Source organism: Puntigrus tetrazona, chromosome 1, assembly GCF_018831695.1.
Source record: "Puntigrus tetrazona isolate hp1 chromosome 1, ASM1883169v1, whole genome shotgun sequence".
In the NCBI taxonomy this organism is placed as follows: Eukaryota; Metazoa; Chordata; class Actinopteri; order Cypriniformes; family Cyprinidae; genus Puntigrus; species Puntigrus tetrazona.
The window spans coordinates 15,682,035-15,695,745 of record NC_056699.1 but is presented as its reverse complement, the minus strand read 5'-3'; the positions used below and the strand labels follow the sequence as shown (position 1 = coordinate 15,695,745).

Genomic DNA, 13,711 nt, shown 5'->3' with positions numbered 1-13,711 from the left:
CCCAGTCTTTTCCTGTGTCTGCAACAAACTTCCGTAGCATGTTCTTGAGAGTTTGGTTAAATCGCTCCACCAGGCCATCCGTCTGAGGGTGGTAGGGAGTTGATCGGATGGCTGTAATGCCCAACTGCTTGTTCAGCTGCCCCATCAACCGTGATGTAAAGTTCGTTCCCTGGTCTGTGAGTATCTCCTCGGGTATGCCAACTCTGGAGAAAAGTTGAACCAGGGCATGGAAGATCTTAGGATACCTTGTGGCGTAGTCTCTCACTACCAGGATGTAGCGATGTCCAGCACTGCTCTTTTCCATTGGCCCCATAATTTCCATGGCGATTTGCCTAAAAGGTGCAGAGATGACAGGGAGAGGTTGCAGAGGTGCTCTTCCCCCGCTGGGACACAGCACTTGTCTTTTGGCAGATGGCAGATGGTGTTTGTATATCTGTGTATAGTGTGGGCCAGTAAAAGCGTGAGCTAATGTGTGCATATGTTTTCTGTTGGCGAAGGTGACCTGCCCATGGAACAGTGTGTGCAAAATGCAGAACAAGAGGACAACAACAAGATGGTACTATCAAACGGGTCATATCATTATTTCGCACATATAACACAGAATTCAATAGTCCTTGCTGGTGGGTTGCAAGAGTTCATACAGCACTGGTATGTCTCTACCAAGAATCATATCAGCCGGTAAATTGTCGACTATGGCAACATTAAGTAAGTACATTTGTTCCTGTACCTCTACCGTTACCTCAGCTTCACATCACAGTGTCTAAGAGTGCTTTCAGTTCATGTCCATTAACAGTCACAGCTAAGACATTCTGACTCTCCCCCTTAGAGCCAAAATCACAGTCCCCCTCTCTGGGCACATAACAAAACCCAGTAAGTTTTGCTTTGTGAGCAGGACACACAGCTGCTTTGTGGCCCGGCTGCTGGCAGTAAAAGCAAAGCAAGTCTTTGGTCGTTGACTTTGGACCTTGTGTATTGTCAGATATTGTCAGACCCCTTACACTCCCCACGCACAGTACCTTTAAGTGGTTGAGTACGAGGACCGCTATGAGCATTCAAGTACTGCTGAGCCAACCTTGCTGCTGCCAGTCCTGACCTTGGCTCATGCTCTCTCACCCAGGTGCGTGCGTCAAAGGGAAGTACTCGAAGAAGTTGCTCCAGGACGATGGCCTGCCGATCTCCTCTTTAGAGTTGCTCCTCCGGTCGCACCCAATGCTTGTACAGATTCTTTAGCCAGTGGTAAGTCTCTGTTGGTGACTCTCCAGGTGGAACAGTAGATGATCAAGAAGCGCTGACGGTAGGTCTCTGGAGAATTGTTGAATTTTCCCAACAGTGCTCCCCTCAGGTCAGTGTAGACCTTCGCCTGCTCCTCATCCATTGCCAGGTACGCCTCCAATGCCTGCCTGGTCAGCAATGGAACCAGACGATAGCTCCACTCCTCCTCAGGCCACCTCCAGGTCCTGGCCAGACGCTCAAAACGCCGAAGATAATTCTCAATGTCTTCCCCCTGCTGGAAGCTCGGCATCTTTGGATCAGCCCACTTTCTTGCGAGTAGCCATCCCACCAACTGTGACGAAGCCAAGCCCACCAGCTCGGGGGGGGATGCAAGTCCGTAAAAGGATGTAAAATGATGGCTCACTCGCAACAGCACTTCAGTGCAAAGTGCAGTTTTATTTACAGTGCAGAAGGATTGTCCACAGTGAAGGATATATACAGGAGCACACAAAACCGATAAAGAACAAACCCAAAGTACCAAAGAAACAAATAAAAGGGGAAAATAAACCAGAAAACACTCCAACAGCGAGAACAACAAGTATCAAACAGATATCCACGATATACAAAGGGGTTTTAAATAGCTCTAGGCACCGCAGTAGCACTCTTGCATTGACTTGGTGAACAAGCCCTGTCCTGAAGTTTGGCCTCTGCTTAAATAAGCCAAACTCCACCCCTTTTTTGGGTAGTACCATTTGCAGATACATCTAACATTTCCGGGACACAAATACCACCTCAATTTGGCACTTACTATTCATCACTTCAACCAACTTTACATACAATCGACATACAATCCTTTAACACTTAATACATCTATTGTATTATTGCCACACGCAAATACACACATAAACACCTAATCATACATTGACAATGGTTTCGCCAGCTTCCGGTTGCGCGGCACAGCGCGGGAAGGCCGTGACGTCATAATCGGCCACTACTCGTGCGCTCGGTTTGGCCAGCGCTAGATTTCCCGCCGGAAGACTGACTACACCCACACAGTCAAACATCACAGGGACAAAACAGGACAAGTGTTATGTAAAATGTATGTAATGGTTAATATAAATAACGGGGAAGTGCTGAAATGGGGAAATGTCCATGTGCTATCAGTATCGCGTGTGCACCCGCTACCCTGATAGCGGCAACAGAGGGGAGGATGCAATGAGTGGATGAGGTAAACAGGAGTGTGTGCGGGTGTGTATGTGCGAGTGTATTTTAGTGCTGCTTCCCCAGCGGTGACTTTATCACAGAATGCTTTGTAAGTAATCTTCCAGATTTATCTCAATTCCTTGACGATGTAACAGAAACTATGAAGTTTCTGATGTACTCTCTTTTTTCTAGCACTTTAGATACAGTTGCTCCTTAAAGCTTAAGAAAGAGGAAAGAAAACAATCTGACTCCATGGTAAAATGAGCACACACCCTAAAGAGAGCAGCCTGAAAAAAATGAATTGATGATTTTGTATAGCCTGGCGGGAAAGTGCCCTATCGTACAGAAAAGCATTAAAAACTGCTAGATCTGATTATCTGTCATGTCTTTCAGAAGAAAATTATTTATTCAATACAGTGACTAAACTAACAAAAACATAAAGCATCACCAGGCGTTGATATTCTCCAAAATTACAGCAGTAATGACTACACATCGAACCCCACATGTAATAATTTAGAACATTGTCTGACACTTGATGACTGCTCTGTTAATTCTTCTTTATCCATTAGGAACCTAGGTGTGCTGCTTGACAGCAATCTTTCCTTCGAAAACCATGTTTCTAGCATCTGTAAAACTGTGTTTTTCCATCTCAAATATATATCCAAATTATGATTTATAGAGCATAGGTCAAATGCAGAAATGTTTATTCATGCGTTCATGACCTGAAGACTATTTTAATGCTTTATTGAATGGTTGTTCTGCATTCTTGATAAACAAACTTAAGCTGGTCCAAAACGCAGCAGCTAGAGTCCTTACTAGAACTAGGAAGTATGATCATATTAGCCCGGTTCTGTCAACACTGCACTGGCTCCCTATCAAACACCGGATAGATTTTAAAATCGTATTAATTGCTTATAAACCCCTGAATGGTTTAGCTCTTCAATACTTGAGCGAGCTCTTATCACGTTATAGTCCTGCCCATCCGCTGCGTTCTCAAAACTCTGGCCATTACAGAGACCGTCTCTGCATTTAATAACAAATTGTTCACTCTCGTCATTATACATCTCTGTCATTGTATTCTTCTGCTTTATACTGTTCAGTGCTCTGATGCAACCTGTGTTGTTAAAAGCGCTATATAAATAAAATGATTGATTGATTTATATATATATATATACACAGTCTCTGTGAGCTCATCCAGATCGCTGACAGCAGCTTCAAAAACAGTCCAATCAGTGAGAGAGAGACAGACTTGCAAATCCCACTCTTCTTTATTAGTCAATCCTTAAACACTCTTAAACTTTTATAAATATATATAAATATTTTTTTGGTTTTGAGACTTTAGTCTTTGCAACTTTAAAGATCTTATCTATAACGGTTTATAACACTCCAAAGAGAAAATTTTAAATCGCAGCATATGACCCCTTTAACATCAATTCCATGTGACAGTTTTAAAGATGTAGTATGACTTTGAATAAAATCTAGATTTAAATATGACCTGAATGAAATTGAAATTTTATTTTTATGCAAGATTTTCACACCATTTTTTATTTTAAGTGTGTATGATATTCAAATACTTAACTTCAATTTTAAAGATACCAGTAGCCTACAGTAAACACTGTTTAAAATAATCATAATTGGCTGATTCATTCAAGAAGGAAGCAAGTGCCTGAATGGACCACTTAATCATTGACTCGATTCAAACTTAAAAAATTGTGAATCATTCAAGCACAGCTGTGCTGTGTGTTGCGTATGTGCGACTGTTCTGCTGTGATCTTTGTTTGGAACTATTTATATTAACCAACTGAAGCAAAAAATGTACATACTGAACTGAAATGTATATTAACTCATTTTAACTTTTGTATATAATGTCAAATTTTCAATTATGGTTTTCAAGGAACTTTCCTCTCCTGGTTGTGTCATGTTGCACAACTAGGCTCTATGTTATAAATAGAAGAAAAAATAAAATGTAAGTTTGTTTTTATGTATGCGGTTGTGTTCAGTTGTTTTGACATGCACCAAATGTAATCAAATCAGAACCATCATCATCTAAATTTCAGTGCAGTTGGATGTTTTAATCAGATTATTTCTTTGTTCGGGCAAATTCTCTTCTTTCAATTGCCCCTTAAAAAAAAAAAAAACTAATGTCAAGTTTTATTACGGAATATATAAAATTCTAGTGGCTAGTGGGAGTGACTGTATTACCCACCACAGCTTAAAACCACCCTCATTAGATTGGTGTCAAGCCACACACACACACACACACACACACACTTATTCTAAGCCTATGTATGGTGGTGGGCCGTGTGGACAAAAAAAATGCCAGGGCTCATTTTGCTATAAAATGTAGCAACACCTCCCCCTAGTAAAACTTCCTTGAGAAGTGTCTAATTATAGACACAGACCATTAGAAATTAAATGCTCAAAATGCTCAGAATAACCAGTAGCTAAATATAATTATCTACATAAGTGCAAGACATTCAAAGTTATGTTTGGTATTAGAGAAGTGGTTCTGAGGTAAACTTTATTAAGACTAAAACAAGTTTTTTGACAACAGTTTGGTGAACATAAATGGTGCATCAAGCAAGAATCAACTAAACTTGACTATTAAAATAAACTTGGAAGACAAGATGCAACAACAAAATCAAGCTAAAACTTGAATTTAACATGCTAATAACTAAGTATGGTAAACATCACAAATATATTGAAATTAAATCAACTATTTGCAACTACTATAAAATAGCTTTCTTTACATTTTTCTTTAAAGGTTTATCATGGTTGTACTGGTGAACAGTAATTCTAACAGCTCTCTGGATTGAAATAACTAAAAACAGTTCTTTAGATTAAATTCCATTCAGGAAAGTATCTTTGTCTTTACAGAATGGAGGGAAAAGGATTGTGCAAAAAATATCTGTAAGATTCTGGAAATACTAAATAAAATTCTGTTGGGCAGCTGAGATTTGTGGCTTTTTTTGGTGAACAAACATCTTCAGACAGAAACACCGTCACATTAGTCACACTATGAATAGAATATTTTTGCCTGACTGCTGTGGTAAATAGTTTAAACATCTTTTGACTTGTCATGAAGATGTGATTGTTTTTCACCACAGATAAGATTCTCTCTTGATATGTCCTTTGCTGTCTCAGCATTCTCTTCGGGGTTGAAGTCTGCATTCAAAATCCTGGTATCTGTAAACAAAAATAATTTTCATATTTTGGAACATGACAAAGGACATGTATTAAAAGCTCTTTGACTCAAAAAAAATACTGTAAATTTAGATGCATAAATGTAGCCCATGCATTTATATCTAAAGAAAAATTGTGAAAAGAAATTGTGTAGTGTGTTAACTGGGTCTTCTGACCTTGTATCATTATTATTTAAAAACTATTAATTCAATTATCATTTTATATGATCCTTTCAACACACAATAATTTTTAGCTTTTCGATTATTCAGATGTTTTGTTGGATATTCTAGTGGGAAATACAGCTGGTTAAGCCACACTTTTTTCGAACTGCGCTCTCAAGCAGTCATCTAGTGAATGTATATTCCTGTCTTAGCAAAACAGACAAACTTGTCACCTGCACAAAGAAGGACTTTTGCTGTAAGTGAGTAAGTGAAATTGGGCAAAAGGTACCCAGTCTCCATTTTAAAAATTATTTCAAAAGTTCAGAGGTGCTTCCTGTTCAAATTTCTGGTTCTGGTTGATTTACTGATATCATCTACAAGTCATGTACAAGTTTTAATGTTTTATTTTGATGACCTACTCGGTCAGTTAATGTTTTAATCTAATATATACAATGGCTGATTCTCAATATGTGTTCTTCAGCGATCTTGCATGCTTGTGTTCTTGTCATCATTACGTGATCATTAACCGTCAGAGTACAGAGGACGCATAGAAGTGTCTGGATGTGTTTTGATATCAAGGATGCATCAAGACTCTTGCAAAGTTAGTATTTACTGTTTTGTTTTACTTAATTTAATAAAGCATAATTCAAGACCCTGAGAAAGTCTAAAGTACTTTATTGGCATATTAAATTAAATCATAAGCAGTGTTGGCCAAGTTACTTTTAAAGAAGTAATTAGTTGTACTTACTAATTACTTTCCACAAATAGTACCTGAGTTACATCATTATAAAATTAATAATTACCAGGGAAAGTAACTATTCAAATATGTTAAATAACTTTGATGGGTAACATTTTAATTTGATGAACATTCCTTATGAACACTCAAACTTTGCACCTACATGTCAACTAACTTTCATTAGAATATACGTAGACTGATTATTATCTGCTAACTCTTTATTGTGATAACCTACCAACAGACATTCTACTGGCTATAGGTAGCTTTTCAAGACCTTCCCAACACTGTCCACGATGCATACGATTAAATTTTTTACAATTATATATTGTGGCACATTATATCATTACAAGTATGTAATGCGAAAATGTAAGCTGTAAAACAACCATGTGGCAGTCAGTTCTTTACCTTTCTGCTCTTTGCTCTGTTCTGTGTTTTTAAGCACTCCCCTCTTGGCCTCTTCAAACTGTCTCTGTTCAGTCAAACTTTTATTGAGCACTTGACTGAGCACTGACTCTCCTTCCCCCATTAAAAACATGCTTTTAAACTTATTATAAAGCATTGTGGCTTTGTCCATCACATCCTGGCTGGCTTTGAATCTGCGGATCTGTTAAGACACAGTATAGAACTGATTCCTTTTCAGTTAACTTTTTAACATTGTTTGTTTGGTTTTTCTTTCAATTATAATGTATAAATATGACTTTTGTCCAGTGTTGCCCAAAAATGTTTTATTCCTACCTTTTTAAGAGTTGCTATGAGTTCACAGTGTCTCTGAAGATGCTGAGTAGTAACATGCAATGAACTCAACTCATCCAACACAACTAAACATTTCCTCACATCCTAAGAATGGAGAGAGTGAATATTTATTAATACAACCATAATGACAAGAAAAAAAACAAGAAGGCTAATACACCAATTTCAATGGGAACATGAGCAAAATATTATATGGACAACGTCAATATCAGTTTATGTAGATGTTAGCTGACATTACAGATATTAGGTTTAAGTTAAGTTTTAGTGTTACGTTTTTGACTCTTCTAAAACCTTCAAATAAATGACATAATATTTTTGTAGATATTCAGGAAACATATTATAATTACATACATTTCTCTGAAAAATAATTCTTTTCTGAAATGTGCATTTTCGGACAAATTCTAGGCCCATAATTGCAGTACCCATTTTAACGGTTAGCCTGCAACATTACATATAGTAACAAATATTACTGCACCTTTAATCTGTATGATCCTGCTGACATTCAGCTGTCAGAAAACACAGCATATTGCTGTCAAGGAATCATGTTATGTTTACATAGCTGTTTCTCTGAAATATAACGCTATAGCCAGCAATTCTAATACTAGTAATACCTATTTCAACAACAAGCTGTCAATCTTACATACTGCACCTTTAAAAACTGTATACAAAAATGAAGAAAAAATTTATTGGAGCCTGGACTTACAAGATTATCAATCTTCAAAGATGTTTTGATATCGCCATGCAACTTCTGCAGTCTGGACTCTGCAGAAATGTCTTTATTCGAAGAATTGAAAAAGCAAAACACACTGTTTCATCAAGTGTCTTAACAAATAGATAATTAGGTCTAAGGACGGCAAAGCACTTTACTATTTATTGTCTTACCCTTTTTCTTGTCTCCTTTTCTGTCATCTCTCTTTCCATCTTTTGCTAACCTGCAAAAACCAAAAAACATCAAGATATTATTTATTTTCATAAAGATTCAGTGAATTAAATCATGTTTTGCTTTGTTATTTAAAGTGACTATATGTAAAAATGTTCATATATTAATTGTGAATGTGTGAACAACTTGTAACAAATCTTCTGCTAAAAAAATTGACTAAAAAACTATTATCTGAAGCATATCTAGCTGTCAAAATTCCACATAGATAGTTCTACATAGATATATAGATCTGTAAATGTTTTTGGGATCTGCGAAACCATGCCAGTGTTGACGTGGACCAACGAATTCTCACATTCTCTGTAATGACACCCCGGGTCTAAGTTTTAGAGTCTCCCATTCAGGTGCATAGTTGATGACTGAAGAAGATGGTAGACTGAAAACAGGTAATTAAATCATTACTGCTTAATTTTTCATTGTACCACTGACTGACACCCAACCAATCTGCCTGAGATCATACCTGTCTTCTTTCCTGCATGTCTTACACACAGTAATGGATGTATAAAAAAAATGTATCCACGTTATGTTAAACTAATCCGGTTATTTAGTTTCATGCCCACTCTGTTTAAGAAGGACTTGGGTTGCTTTTTGAAGGTGAGCCCTAAAAAAGTGTGTGAAACACAATCAAGGCACTACACTTATCGCACATTTTGTTATTTAGATGATTTTATTGAAAACATTTTTTTTTTTGTTGGTCTAAAAAGTCTATGCTATCAAATTTAAGAGAAAATTGTTTATTTTTAGTTCATGGCCAAATGTATGTGATAAATTATAAATACTGTCATACAATTGAACTTATAAGGTTTGTCTTGAAATTTATTATGAGAAGATGGTTAAAGCTATTTTCCCCTCTCCCCCAGGTTCATTCTCAGACCAGCTCATCCCAACACCTAAGATGAAGGTTATTCAGCCTCTGATTGGCAGCTCCAGGCTGACTTGGGCAGCTGAAGTTTTCCCACCACATTACAGCAACATGATCATGCTGGAACACACAATTCCCTGGGAAGAGCGGATTGAGGAGGCTAATGAGGAAATGCGCCAAGTATCAAGAACTACTAGAGCAGTGCAGGGGGAAGGGCTGAAGAACATTCTACGAGTCTATAGAAGTGGGTATATTAAAAACTCTCACCAAGGCATCCTGGAGATGTGTCTATATAGTTAAATCCTGTCTTTGCCAGTGACTCCTAGGAAGAGACTAGTTGACAACCTAGAACAGGCAGTTTGGGTTAGTACCCCAGTCAGAATCTTTCATGAGGAAGAACCCCAATAAGCTATGGAAAGCATATACCACGCACCAAGGTGTTCCAATCCAAGTAGTTCAGATATCGGAGTGAGTGGCAGCAGTTTGATGAGGATGTGGCCAACATCATCCAAGCTACAGCTAAAGGAGATCCTGACAGCAGGCTGTTAGCAGTGACCACTATTATTGTCAGTAAGGCCTCAGAAAGGTTCGGCCAGATTAAGAAGTGTGATACCGAGACCTCCTCTTACATCATAAACTGCGGGTCCACAAAGATTCCTGTGTTGCACCAGAAGCTTTGAAGCCTTAAGAGGCTGTTCAAGAGGGCTAAGAGCAAAGGAGAAGAAAGGTTTAGAAGAATTGCATAACATCTTGAGGCACAGGAGATGGGGAAGAGAGAGAGCCTGACCAACACCTATGGGTCCATCCCACACAAGCTGGTCAAGCCTGCTCTACACCTCTACCATGTCCCCAGCCAGATCAAGGACCTGTTCCTGAATTATTAATTATGCAGCTACCCTTCAGCGGTCTCATAGAAGAGTTTAGGGTGGCAGGCACAAGAGAAGCTTTAAAGTACTGAGATTCCAAGGGCCGTAAGGTGGCATTAGCAGGCATCGAAGTGAGTACAGGAAGAAAGCAGAGAGGGCATTGGAGGTGACAGAGTCACTGGTGGCACTGGTGGGGTCTTTGGCAAAAGGGAGAGCAGGCTTGGGCTACTTACAAAAGGCCCAGGTCAGTGGGGCCCGGTGAAAAGGAGAGACATCAGCTACTTCAGGAAGAGGTTCCAGCAGGCACAGTGGAGGAGCGAGTGAGCAGGGCGGTAGGACTGCAGGGACTGTGGATAGGAGAGTACCTTGCAAGGTCAACTGGGCAAACATCATGCAGGCAGAGTTCCACCATGTTCGATGCCCTCCCAAGCTCAGGAAACCTTCATGTGTGGGGGAAGAGCAAGACATCTACCTTCCCCCTTTATCTTAGACATCAGCCCTAGCACGTTACAAAGTAGGTGATCTCCTTCATCAAGGCTGGTGAGGAATCCTAGTTGTGTGCGCAGGTAACAACAGGCCTCCTTTATACAGCCTCTGATTGGCAGCTATAGGTCAACTTGGGAGAATCCCTCACGCCGGATATTATCATGACCTCCTGGGCAAGGGTGTTTGATAGCTCCAGCTTTTAATTATGTCTTTAGTAGGCTCTTAAGGCCTGTTCACACCAAGCATGAAACAAAATACAAAATAATTGTTTAATATTAATGAATAGCAGAGTCCACACCAGAGTCCAAACTTTAAATGTGAAATAAAAAATGCAAGAAGGTGGCAGTAAGTCACTGTTAATAAGTGAGTTATTACGATTGAAACAAATAATTTAAACGGTTGATTCATTCGGGAACGAAACAGCGTCATGTTGCGCAGAGGCGCAAATCACTGTGGCTGCTTTCTGAATGTGAAAGAGTAAAAACAGAAAACATATCAGGATCTAGCTACCTTTGTGGTCTAGAACCTGGGTTTCCAGGTGGGAAGGAGTCTCAATCGGCTTTAAGAGAAGAAGGTCCACCCCGAGGCCCCTGACCAAGGCCCAGGTACAAGCCTTTTTAGGGTTGGTGGGGTACTATCGCTGCTTCATCCCTATCTTCTTCTCTTATATATATAAAATAAAAAATAAATAAATGTATACTTAAGTTGTAACGCTATGCCAGCATAGGGAGCCTTCACCCGAGTACTGACTCGTCTCCACTCCCTCTGCGCTCATTTCCTTTTTGCCCAGCATAAAGCCAGAGCACATGTTATGCTCATCACGAAGTATTGCCAGTTTCACTGCCTTACCAAGTGTTTCTCTCATGATTATTCTGACTGCTATTTTGTGTATGACCTTGCCTGTTTATTCTGACCTTTGTCTCTTTGGATCACCCTTGTATTCTGGTAACCTGATTGGACTGATGTTTGTGTTACAACCCATTGCCTGTTTTACCGTCTTTGCTATTTGGAAATCCCTTGAACCTGTTTGCCAATCTGACTGCCTCACTGTTAAAGAACCACTGCTTGTTATATCCGACTATTCTCTTTTGGATTGTCCCAATAAACTTCCGCATATAGATTTGCAGCCGTCATCAGCATCCTCATTACATAAGCAAAAAGAAACTAGACTAAAAGGTAAGACTAAGACTAGACTAAAATTATCAACGGTTCAAATTTGACTATTTAGAATAAGCATTTTTGTCTAAGTCTAGGTTAATGATATTTATTTGATATCTCATTTTTGTTTCTGGTGTGAATTCATATTCACTATCTATTAGACATGTAGTCAAATAGTTGAATAGCAAATACATATTTACTTGAATTATAATTTAAATGACAAATTAACATGTGTAAATGATCACCTAACCTCAGTGGCTCCTTTGAACCTCGTTGTTGCAGCAGCATTGATTTCTCCATTTTAGGTTTTCTTCCTCTGCGCTTTAGTAATGGAACTTTTCCACCTAAATAAGAAAAAAATACAGTGTATTGAATATAGATGTATTGCTTCATGAAATGTGAGAAAACATCTATAGAGTGTGAAAGGGCAATCTGCACCTGGTGATAATAAATCTAACCCAGGAGCACTTGAAGTGGGACTTGAGTTTTCTGTATCAGAGTCTCGTCCAGCTTCAATCTGTGAAAACCAAATTGAATATATTTAAATTCATGACAGTTATGTTATTTATGTTATGTATAGTCATGTAACCTAAATCACAAAAATCACAGGCAAAGTGGACAGAGATTACCTTTCTCTTCCTTCCTCTTTTATCTTTGGCTGAGACATTTGTGGAATCTTTCTGTGATAGGTCCTGCAGATCAAAAAACATTAATAAAGACAATACCCATTGATGATATTTTGGTTCACAATTATACAGAAATACAGAAAACTGTAAAGTGTTCACAAACTTTCAAGCAGCACTGTATGTCATCCTTCATTTTAATGTGTAACATTGATCCAAACGATTGTCAGCACTACACCTGCTGCAAATTGCAGGAGCTGAGCGAAACATACACCAACGATTAAATCAACACAGATGGAGGAATCCCCCACTCAAGACAGAGAGACAACACAGACCTTGCTTTAAACAAAGTACCAAAATGACTCTAAAACCCAGAAACTCAAAAAAAAAATCAGATCATTCTTGGAGTCAGAAACAATCATCAGTTTAAAACCCCAAACACACAAACTCTCTGGGGAGAGCAACAAGAGAGTGGCTGAGACTCAGACTCCACCAGACTCTTCCAGGTTAAGACAGGGGCATCATACTAAATTTCTGAAGGACAGTTTCCTGCACAGACTGATCGATTCACTTCATAAGACCTCAATATATTATCAGGAGCTACAAGTTTTTTAAATATTAAAAATATTATTTGGTGTTTAAGTAAAAGGTGTTCAGTGCATTTACAGAGAACTGATTCTGATCCTGACAGAGCAGCCCATGCTGGGTGTGCACAGAGGCTAAAAAGTGAGTCAATTCCAACTCTGCAAGGACATTCTGATGCTTCTGACTTACAATCTTTCAGTAAAAAGACAGTACCAAATCATTATAATCAGTAATTATGTCCCCACTGACTGCAACAAATGCCTCATCTGATGGCTTTTATTGTTTTTGTGTCATAGCGACGGAATATTGCATCACATAACATTTAAGAGGCATAACATTTTTGCCACATGCTTGTGGTATTCGGCCAATCATAATGTACTGGACAGCTGGCCAATCAAAGCACCCCTCGCTTTTTTAGACCAATGAGTTTTGTACAAATTGACCTTTTTTTGGAAGGCGGGGCTTAGAGGAGGACAATAATGTGCATTATGTGTAAAATAATGTGTTTTTTTAAACTTAAACCGCATAAACACATTTTTATAGCAACTATTCATTTTACAGAAAAAGAAAACAAGCTGCCTAAAGATACACTCAATATATTTGGTTACTTGGTTATTATTTGGAATTTTGGTCAACATCTTACTAGATAGTATATGATTTTCAAAAAAATTGCATTTTTACGTGTTTATGCTCTGGACACTTTCTTTCTTGCGGCAAACAACTTGCTGTAACAAGACACTAGTAACTATTTACACATTAAAAACAGTAAATTAAATTTTTCATTCCATGATGTCAATCATTGCAAATGATTTTTAAAAGCTATTTTGTCAGACAGTGTAAAATGCATGCATGACAGCACAATCTTTTTTCATCATTTTTTTAAAGGAAACTTTGACATTGTATTAGACGTGCTAGCTAAAGATATTCCGGTTGTGGAAAAATGCATTGG

The 13,711-nt window shown here is 38.4% G+C and overlaps 1 protein-coding gene across 2 annotated transcripts in view; it reads right to left on the bottom strand.

The window, feature by feature from the left end:
* Positions 1–4,898: 4,898 nt before the first annotated feature.
* psip1a (PC4 and SFRS1 interacting protein 1a) overlaps positions 4,899–13,711 on the bottom strand; it is a 33,551-nt gene continuing 24,738 nt past the window's right edge. For both annotated transcript variants that reach the window (XM_043244347.1, XM_043244337.1), the window contains 8 exons: positions 12,184–12,246; positions 11,993–12,071; positions 11,805–11,898; positions 8,128–8,177; positions 7,949–8,019; positions 7,231–7,332; positions 6,901–7,099; positions 4,899–5,601 (listed from right to left, as the gene is read on the bottom strand). In XM_043244347.1, the coding sequence (XP_043100282.1) occupies positions 5,474–5,601; positions 6,901–7,099; positions 7,231–7,332; positions 7,949–8,019; positions 8,128–8,177; positions 11,805–11,898; positions 11,993–12,071; positions 12,184–12,246 (786 nt within the window). In that variant the 3' untranslated portion in view covers positions 4,899–5,473. The remainder of the gene's footprint in view (positions 5,602–6,900; positions 7,100–7,230; positions 7,333–7,948; positions 8,020–8,127; positions 8,178–11,804; positions 11,899–11,992; positions 12,072–12,183; positions 12,247–13,711) is intronic.